General features: G+C 34.4%; 2 protein-coding genes across 2 annotated transcripts; both read right to left on the bottom strand.

Moving 5' to 3' along the window:
- Positions 1 to 811: 811 nt before the first annotated feature.
- Positions 812 to 2,202, bottom strand: LOC130745015 (uncharacterized). The gene is made up of 3 exons (XM_057597167.1): positions 1,714 to 2,202; positions 1,386 to 1,617; positions 812 to 1,281 (listed from the first exon to the last, which is right to left on the bottom strand). Exons 1-3 carry the CDS (start codon positions 2,200 to 2,202, stop codon positions 812 to 814), a joined length of 1,191 nt encoding a protein of 396 aa, XP_057453150.1.
- A 257-nt stretch (positions 2,203 to 2,459) lies between these two features.
- Positions 2,460 to 3,430, bottom strand: LOC130745016 (L10-interacting MYB domain-containing protein-like). Its single transcript, XM_057597168.1, has 2 exons — positions 3,107 to 3,430; positions 2,460 to 3,020 (listed from the first exon to the last, which is right to left on the bottom strand). Exons 1-2 carry the CDS (start codon positions 3,428 to 3,430, stop codon positions 2,460 to 2,462), a joined length of 885 nt encoding a protein of 294 aa, XP_057453151.1.
- Positions 3,431 to 9,684: the final 6,254 nt, after the last annotated feature.

Below are 9,684 nucleotides of genomic sequence, written 5' to 3' on the forward strand. Positions count from 1 at the left end.
CATTGCTCCCTCCCGCATTCATTCTACGGAAGTCATTTTTGAACCTTGAAAATGTGCTTGACTAAGCTCTTATAAAATCATTGTTTTCAACTTTAGTCCTAACTGCTGCTACATTTTCGTATGTGTCATAGATTCAGAGCAACAATTATAGATTCTGACTAAGTAATTAACCATGTGTGCAGCTTTTGAATCCTGATTGTAAATCCCAGTCATTTAGGGCCTGTTTGATAACCCTTTTTAAAAAGAGTTCTTAAAACTGTTTTATAAATCAATTTTTGGAAACAGTTTTTAGGGAGAGATCGGAAAAAAAACTTGTTTGATAATTCTAATTTTGAAAACTGTTTTTGAAATGAAAAAACAGAGAACTTGTTTGGTAAAATCATTTTGAAAACCTGTTTTGAAAACTAAAAAATTAAGAACTTGTTTGATTGTGTTGTTTTCTTTTATGAGATTTTGAGACTTAAATGGACTTCATATTTGTATTCTTTAATAAAAAGAAGACATTGTGACACTGTAGTATGTTTTGAGCTATCTATGCCAACTTTACAAAAGAGAAAATGATATGTTTTGCTGCTAATGTGCTCAGATAGTAGTAGACATTGTGAATTTTTTTTTTTTAACGTAGAAAACAATGATGTTAGACTTGATAACAAAGTGAAATGAGTCAAAGTGATAATAATTAAAAAAAATCATACATACGTTAAAATGAGTCAAAGTGATAATATTTAAAACTTGATAACAAAGCACTACATAAATTGTTCAATCCGTAATTACATAGTGCGGTCTAATATCAAAAAAAGTTAAGATTTCTTCAATTATCAATGTCATAATGTGCCCACATCAAATCAGCAATTTGATCCCTTTGCATTGCCATTTCAGTTGCACCTTCATTAGATAGTCTTGCTAAATTGTCATCATGTGAGGTTGTTCCTGCAGTGCTAGAACCTTCATTCATGCTATTAAATTCCGCGGGATCTAGTTCTTCCCACATCCTAAATAGTTCATCATTCAAATTCCACTTGCGTATGTAATTATGAATAGCACAACATGCAGTTACTATAAGTGGTTGCCTACAAGGCTTATATGAAGGCATCAACTTTAGAATAGGAAACCTGTTTTTCAATACTCCAAAACAACGCTCAATTGTCATTCGTAGGGATGAGTGCCTATAGTTGAATAACTCTTCACGGTTCTTAGGTTGTCTACCTTGTCCTCTATATTCTTGTGCATGATACCTTTCGCCCCTAAAAGGTGGAAGAAAGCCTCCAGTACATGGATAGCCTGAATCAACAAGATAGAAATGCCCTGCGTTGCATAAGATATATTAGTTTTAAATGTTTATTCCATCTAAAGAAAAATAATTTAATTTTTAATTTACTACCCACCTCTAGGTGGCCAAGGAAATTCTGCATTAGGATTGGTAAGTGCATCCAAAAATACCTTAGCATCATGTGCACTTCCTTCCCATCCCGAATATACATATGTGAACATCATATTGAAATCACAAACACACATAACATTTTGTGTAATTGTTGTCTTTCTACCTCTACATGACATTTGTTTGTCAGCAGGAACCCATGCACTTATATGTGTACCATCAATTGCACCTATGGAATTCTATAACCAGAAAATCCAATGAGTACCTTTAAAACAAAATAAAATAAATGAATAAAATATGAAGTAGTTAAATATTAAACAATATTGCATACATACCTTGAACCACGGATAGTACTTGTGGTTACTTTTAATGCTATCAGGCAAGTTTGTGGAATCTGGTCTTATAAGCTCTTTCCCCAATCGACATACTGCTCTTAAAACTTCCTTAAAACAACTTGAAACTGTTTGCGTGGAATGCTGAAAGCGATTTGCAACAACTCTGTGCCGAACACCATGACCAAGAATGAATAAGAACATTGCAACTTTTTCATCAACAAACACATCCCTTGAGTCACTTAAGTAGTTTTTCTCCCTCAACTCATTACAGAATCTAACAAAGCATGGCTTCCTCATTCGAAATAAATCAAAGCAAACTGTTCCTGATCCATTCAATATTTCATTAACAAATTCACGACCAGACAATTTAGAATCATTCATCACTGTTTTATTCAAATGATTCTGGTAATAATCATAAACCATATTAATCATTAGCATCTCTGCCATTTCATCATCACTTGAACCTGAAGAATCTCCATCAATATCCATAATGGAAATAACCTGTCATTTAATTTATATAACAAAATCTCAATAACTAAATCATAACAAAACATCCAGCACATTTAATAATCATATATAACTAAAAATCCATCACATTACAACCATAGTAAAATATCCAACACACTCAATAACATAAAAATAAGAAAATATTCAGCGCATTCAAATTCAACACAAAGACATTAAATAAAGTACTTAAGGAGTATATCTCCTAACAAACACAAGATAAGCAAATTAAAGTTCCACCCCTAAAGTCTATGAAGCCATGCATGTCTCATTTCAGCGGACATAGCAAGAAACATCTCTCTATATTCAGCCTCCTTAAACTTTTCACAAGCTTTCATATAGGTATCCACTGAGATGCCTTCAATTCCTTCAAGTGCAGTCACACACTTAGTAATTGAATAATCAGGCGTTACAATGGACGAAGTGGCCTCCATACTATGACCCCTATACCTTTCAGCCCTTGCCTTGGATGCATCAGCCCATGCTGCTAGTGCATCTCCCATTTGCATTGTTCTAGTACTTTTCTTAGATTTTCCCTCTTTCTCTTGAATTTGGCGCTTTCCACTACGAGTAATGCGCTCCAATTCTTGAACATCATCATTAGAACTATCATTATCAAGGTTAACATGAACCCCATTGTTGCGGTATTGATTTTCAAGCTCAATTTCTTCATCTGTGTTGGGTGGGTCTTGGGTAGATGAATGGTGAAGAACTCCCGTTGCAGTATTTTTGTTAAATATAATTCCCAGTAAGTTATAATGGTCAAGACCTCTCCTTTGAAACTGAGCAGCTTTATCATGCACCTAAAATAATATAAGTAATAAGTTAATTCACTAAAAATATTAATAAATAAAGTGAACAATAAATCCGATGTTGATTACATACATACCCGAATATAATCTTTCCAAACTTCCTCACTTGCGGTGACAGTGTTGGTTTCAGGATCCCACCCAAATCCAGTGTGATTCACAAGTGCCGAGAATTCGCGATACAAAGCTCGCAACCTATGCATCTTTGCCTTCAGTTGTTCTTTTTTATAAGAACTCTTTGCTTTGAAATTTAACTTAGTGGTCATGGAAGTCCACGTTCTAGTATTAAATACACCATTTGGCATATTTCCATTTGTCACTTCATCAACCATAATATCTATGAATTCCTTAACAACTAATTTAGGCCATAACTTGGAGTCAACATTATCAGCGTTACTTGCCATCTATTACAAATTCCTTCACAAGTAAGTATACAAGAGGAGAAAGAATAAAAGAAAATAGAAAAATACAAGATCAGTAACAAGAATAAACCAGTTGCAAGAAAGATACAGGGGGAGGGAAAGAAAAATCAAGAACAATCCGTATGGTACCAATCAAAGAACATAACCAGCAATAAATAAACCCCTCCAATCCAATATATATCCAATATATAATACCCAGTATCTATCCAAAGCAATAGGCAAAAATAATGCTAAGTAGCAATAGGCAAAAACCACTCACGCACACTCCTAAGTAGCAATAGGAAAAATTCAGTTGCAGAACAAAAACCACTCACGCGCACTCCTAAGTAGCAATAGGCAAAATTCAGCAGCAGTAGAGATAACACGAAAAAGCAATCACAGAATTTTCAAGCACCCATATGAACAAAAATAATGCTTCACCCACTGCACCCATATGAACGAAAATTATACCCCACCAACAGCCTCACAAAACTCACCCAAGAAACTCAACCAAAACCCTAGATTCAAGTATAGAAACTAAACCCTAAACCCAAAGAAATTAGAGAAATTGAAGATGATAGAGAAACTAAGAGGAACCAAATCAACAGAAATTAAACCAAACTGAGATTTACAAGAGAATGAAAAAAAACCAACCTGAGATTTGGATTTTCCACTGTTGCAGATAGGTTGGGGAAGGCGTTCCAGAAGCAATGGGAAGACGTGAGTGTGTTGAGAAAAACCGATCAGATAAGCGTTTTGGACTTTGGGTGATATTTACCAATTTTGCCATTACTGAAAACACCTGTTCTCCGTGTGTTTTCTGTTTTGGAGAGAGAAAAGCAAAAGTGAGAAGCAAAACACCTTTTACCTCTTTTCGTTTTTCAGTATTTAAAAAGGAAAATTGAGAACAGTTTTTAGAATTGAAAACTGATTTTTAATTACCCAAGCAAGTTTTTCAGTTTTTTAATTTTTAAAAAGTGAAAACAGTTTTTGAAAAGTGTTATCAAACAGGCCCTTAAGTATCACATTTCAAGAATCAAAGACTATCTCTGGGTGGCTGAGGATGGAATGAAAATGCAGGTTCTACATCAATTAGCTCTTTGCCATTATGTTACAAAAAGATTCGTTAATCCAACAATATCCTATAAGTTTTGACAGGAAAAACAAACTACATGTATCTTCATAAGTTGCATCAATGAATTCAACTTAGTTATTTGTATTTTGGATTCTGTTGGTGGTAGTGGAGTTTGTTTACTTGGAGTTTCTTTGAAGGGATTATATGTTGTAGGTCTAGGACCTTCTTAATTTTGAAGTTTTTGCTTGATATTTTAGCTTAGTATCTTATTTCTTCATTGACTTTATGTATGCAGATTTGATACAAGTTTGTATAGCTGTGGTGCGCTACTCACATGACAGTTATTATGAAAATAGAGGATAAGGTATGCATTTCGTCTCATCTCGCGATTTGATCAGGAATTAGAGATTTCAGGTTTCAGATTTCATGTTTCTGATTTGGGTCCGTTTGTTTTGGTTAGGAATTAGGGATTTCAGATTTGCATTCTCATATCTCTCTTGAACCCTGTTGTGCTCTGATTCTAAACCATCCCACTCAGATTCTCATATTGGGGTTTCAGTTTCTTCTCCGCTTAGCTTTGGATTGAAGGTAAGCACCTCATTCTCGGTTTCAATTTCTTCTCCTCTCAGATGTGCAAAATCTTTGTTTATGTATGTTCGAATTTGATTATCACTCTAAACAGATGAATTATTCTGGTCTGGTTGTATAATGTTGAAAAATCACACTAGTGGTTTTTGGATGGTTGAATGCTATGCTATGATTACAACACTATATCACACAAACATAACAAAACTGAAAGTGAAACTCTTCTCTTCTCTCTTTCGTTACATCCACACACGTTATGTTAGTGTTGTTGTTGTTGTTATATTATGTTTGTGGAGGAACTTTATAAGATTGAGGGAAATGTGTGGAGGAGCCGTATTTGTTCATTCCTGATCAGTGGGAATTGATTAGTTAGCATGTGTTTGTTCATCCATTTGTCTATGATTTATTTGCTTGGCCATGCTTTTTTATTGGATATAACCAAGCAGCTTATGTACATACATACATCAATAATTTTATATGTATTAACTCTGTTTTATTCTTATATTCAAAAACACTATGACAAAGATCCCTGGGTGGAACAGTACTGACTCTACCATATTAATCTTGTTTGTTGTTTCAGCTTGTGTGTGTCTAATATCATTGTATTCTAGGACTTGAACAACTTTGAGAGTGATCCTGAAGAGTTTGCTATAATCTTCTGCAAAGACATGGGTATTGAGGATCCAGCGATTGCATTTGCTATCATAGAGCAACTTTATGAGGTCAGTCATTCTATTGATTAATTGATATATTATGCTCATAAGTAATATATAATTCAGCTGGCATAATGTTAACTTCTGTCATGCATAATCACATAAACACTCTTGAAGTTTCTCGCTATGAAACTGCTACTTTAACAGCAGATGCTATTCCTACACTTTTGCTTCCTCCTCCAACACAGCTCTGGATAAGCATCTTGTTGTTGGATTACCAGCCCTATAGCCATATGCATGTTTATTTCATAGGTTAGTTTGAGCTTAATTCCTTTTTTTACTGCGTACTTTGATGGTTGAGTAATTACTATTCTTATTAGATTCCTTCACTGTATTTCTTAAGTTGCGTGAATATGCTAGTTTTTCTGAATACCCCTCTTTTATAAAGATTATAAGCTTCACTTTATTCAAAGAGATCATTTTATAAAGATTATAAGCTTCATTTTATTTATTGATTGAATATATAATTTGACTTTTAACAAAAATTGAAAAACTATTTTCCGCAATTCAATGATTAAATAGAAAATATTTTAAAAATCCCTGTAGAAACTTGTGGCGGTTTTGAACCGCCGCAAAACAGAGGCGGAATGAATTACAGATTCTGCGGCGCTTTTAACCGCCGCTATATTCTGCGGCGGTTATTCCCACGGTTGGTCAAAACCGCCGCAGAATGCCCCCCGACGCTCGTATCTGCGATGCTCAAGTAAACGCCTCATTATACATTCCGCGGCGGTTTGAACCGCCGCAAAATGCTTCCAGAAGCGCCGCAAAATGCTTATTTTTTTGTAGTGATTACTTCCCTGTATCACCAGAACACAATGAACATATGAGATTAATTTGTAGAATAAAAACCTTTTGAACACTCTATAGGATACACATTGTAAGTGCTGAAAATAATAATAAGAGATTATGCGGCCTACGACAATCGCTTTTAGCTCCTCTTTAGCCTCATCCACAAATATGCATAACTTTTCAGTTTTTCAACAGTTTAGTATCTATTTGTCTACTAAATTCTTGATATACAAATCTACAACCCCTGAATATTTGGTTCAAATCCACCATCTTAAATATTTTTCAGTCATCAATTTGTTCGAGCACTTTTAACCCTTCAATGGGTTGTCTAGACTTTTAGTTTACATTTGAGTTTTGGCTGCTCAACTCTGATTTCCCAGGTCTTAAGGACTTTGGACTGCTTGTTGTTCAAGTTGTCTCATTTCCCCACCATACTAAAAAGGATGAATTTGTTGTGTTAGCAATAGATGGTGTAAGGCCCTAAGGGACTTCTCTTTTCTATGATATTTTGTTGGACTTGATACATTTCAAAAACATATTGTATCTGCTGTAATCGGATTTTGGCTGCTCATTGTATATGGGGAATGGTGAAGTCAAACAGGTTAGTTTCATTTCATTGCTTAATTTCTCCATTTCTCTGTTCTCGTATTAGTGTTAATCCATGAATTTTATGGTGTTCAATGCTTCATGTTTTGTTATATATACCATGTATGATGGAAATAATGAATTTGATTTATTTTCAGTGTAAAACTTCATGCCCCATCAAGAAATGATTTAGTGCCACTTATTGCTGTACAAGTTTTGTAGCAGCTAGAGGCATGAAATTGGTCACTCATAGTGGCTAGTGCAATACATGGAACCATTGGCAATAGACCAAATTTACATCGTATATAGCATTAATTGACATCACCTTTGGCACCACTAACAAGAAAGTATATTTACTATATATTCATATTGATTTATCCTATATGGAGTAATAGCTGAAGCTAATACGCAGACGTTTATATTAATGTATCCGTGTTTTAGAATCAAAATTCCAGTGGTGTACTTAAAGAAAAGGAAGGCAATAGCTGCCTTCTATATTGGAAATTATTCAAGACATGGTTGTGTGATTTTAAGAAGTTGGTAAAGATGGTAAGGATGCAGCAGCAGAGTGTACTTGCACAGTTATTGGAGTTTTCGATGAGTCAAAGACTGCCAATTCAGCCAAGAGGTTGATGCTTAAAGTACCAAAAAAAACCGGCTTGGATATAGGCTTATTGGAGCTTCTCTATTAGAAAAATATTAAATAAGCTTCAATAAGCCTATTTAAATGATTTCAAGATTATAAAAAAACGATTTCAAAGTTGAATAAGTCAGCATGCCGAATACCAATATAGCAAGGATCGAAGAGTATGTTAAGAGATATTATGAAACAACAATCCCCATATAATTTCAATTCAAGCCGCTCTATACTTTGTATTGAACAGGGTAGAATTTGAACAAAAGATGAGTACGAGCACAATACAATTAAAGACCAAAATATAAGGTAAAGAAATTAAAGTGTTTAGAATTTGTTTAAAGGAGGACGGAACCTCCAAACTTTTATTAAGGGTCTCACTTATGGCGGAGGAATACCGTAGTAACAACATAACACTTAGGATTTACGTAGAAAAACATAATAAAATCTCATGTATCAAAACTAACAAAATAAACGCATAACTAAGCAAATCTAACATACTAAGGAAGTTGCTACGAGCCAAAATCACATGTCTCATTGTTCCTCCCTATAAAAGTTTATAGATCATTTCATCAATTTCGTTAGAAGTTGTTGGTGAAACTAGAGCTCACAAATCATCATAAAAGTCTTCAAAAGTCAATATTGGCAAATCATCATAAAAGTCTTCAAAAGTCAATATTGGTGAAGTCAACGGTAGACCACTTGGTTCGGCAGTAGAGTGAGGTAATGACTCATTTGCAAGATGAGTAGCTTCTCCCTAAAAAAAAAATTATAAACATCAGTCTAGCTAAGCTCTAGTTAACATGGATATGAATATAAAGTTTTGATGTTTGCAAAATGTAAAATATAGTTTACATTCATCCTCCTCACACAAATAACATGTTGAATGAATAAATTGCTTGATTAATTAATAAAAAATTTGATTGATTGATTGAATAATATAAAGGACATGGAAGCAAAATGGGAAAAGACTAAGGAGAGAATATAGATCAGAAAAAATTGCATGATGCACTAACTCACATATGAATCAATGTATAACATGATCGATTTAGAAATTGTATTTTCTATACGCAATAGGTTATTGAACTCACTTGAATATTAGGAGCAAGATTTGGAGAGGCTTGGCACAAGGCCTGTGCATTTGGCTCCGGGGACTCACGTCTGGATTCAAAGGGGAATGGCAAAGGAACCAAATCTTGAAGATCTGAAAGAGACATGTAAATAATTAAATGAGATATCGAAAAGTAAAAATGGGTAATTAAGAGAGATAAATCATGAATTAATACAAACACCAAATTGAAATATTTAACTTTGAAAGGAACCGACCTTGGTCTTCGTATTCATGATTGATCATATACATATCCAGCTCATCAAATCGAGGAAAACTTGGAAAGACTTTTTCCGTTGTAAAATCCTCCAACTCAGGAAACCACGAAAGATCATTTGGATCAGAAGAGACTTGATTCAAGGCAGTATGTGCAGTTTGCTCCACCAATAGCTCAGTACTCGTGGGTTCGGAGTTCAAAAGAACAGATGCTTGAACATCTATAAAAGAGACATGTAAACAAATGAGATATCCAAATAAGATAAGAATAAATGGGTAATTACGACAGATAAATCATGAATACAAACATCCAAAAATTTTAACTATGAAAGGAACCAAACCTTGGCGGTTAGATATGTCATCATGATTGTTTATCATATCCGCCTCATGATCAACCACGGGAAGATTTGGAGAGACTTGACTCAAGGTATGTTCATTTTGCTCAGAAAACCGCTGAAGATCATAATAATTGGGAGGAACTTGACTCAAGGTATGTGCATTTTGCACAGGATACCGCTGAAGTTCATGATACTTGAGAGGGACTTGACT

Source organism: Lotus japonicus, chromosome 3 (genome assembly GCF_012489685.1).
Source record: "Lotus japonicus ecotype B-129 chromosome 3, LjGifu_v1.2".
Lineage (NCBI taxonomy): Eukaryota > Viridiplantae > Streptophyta > Magnoliopsida > Fabales > Fabaceae > Lotus > Lotus japonicus.

Bases quoted from the DNA above. Each gene is read 5' to 3' on its own strand.
- LOC130745015 (XM_057597167.1), bottom strand. From the start codon at position 2,202: ATGGATATTGATGGAGATTCTTCAGGTTCAAGTGATGATGAAATGGCA. The intron at 1,618-1,713 runs GTATGTATGCAA...TTCTGGTTATAG, and splicing joins AGTACTATCCGTGGTTCAAG to AATTCCATAGGTGCAATTGA. The intron at 1,282-1,385 runs GTGGGTAGTAAA...TTGTTGATTCAG, and splicing joins ATTTCCTTGGCCACCTAGAG to GCTATCCATGTACTGGAGGC.
- LOC130745016 (XM_057597168.1), bottom strand. From the start codon at position 3,430: ATGGCAAGTAACGCTGATAATGTTGACTCCAAGTTATGGCCTAAATTA. The intron at 3,021-3,106 runs GTATGTATGTAA...ATATTATTTTAG, and splicing joins TTTGGAAAGATTATATTCGG to GTGCATGATAAAGCTGCTCA.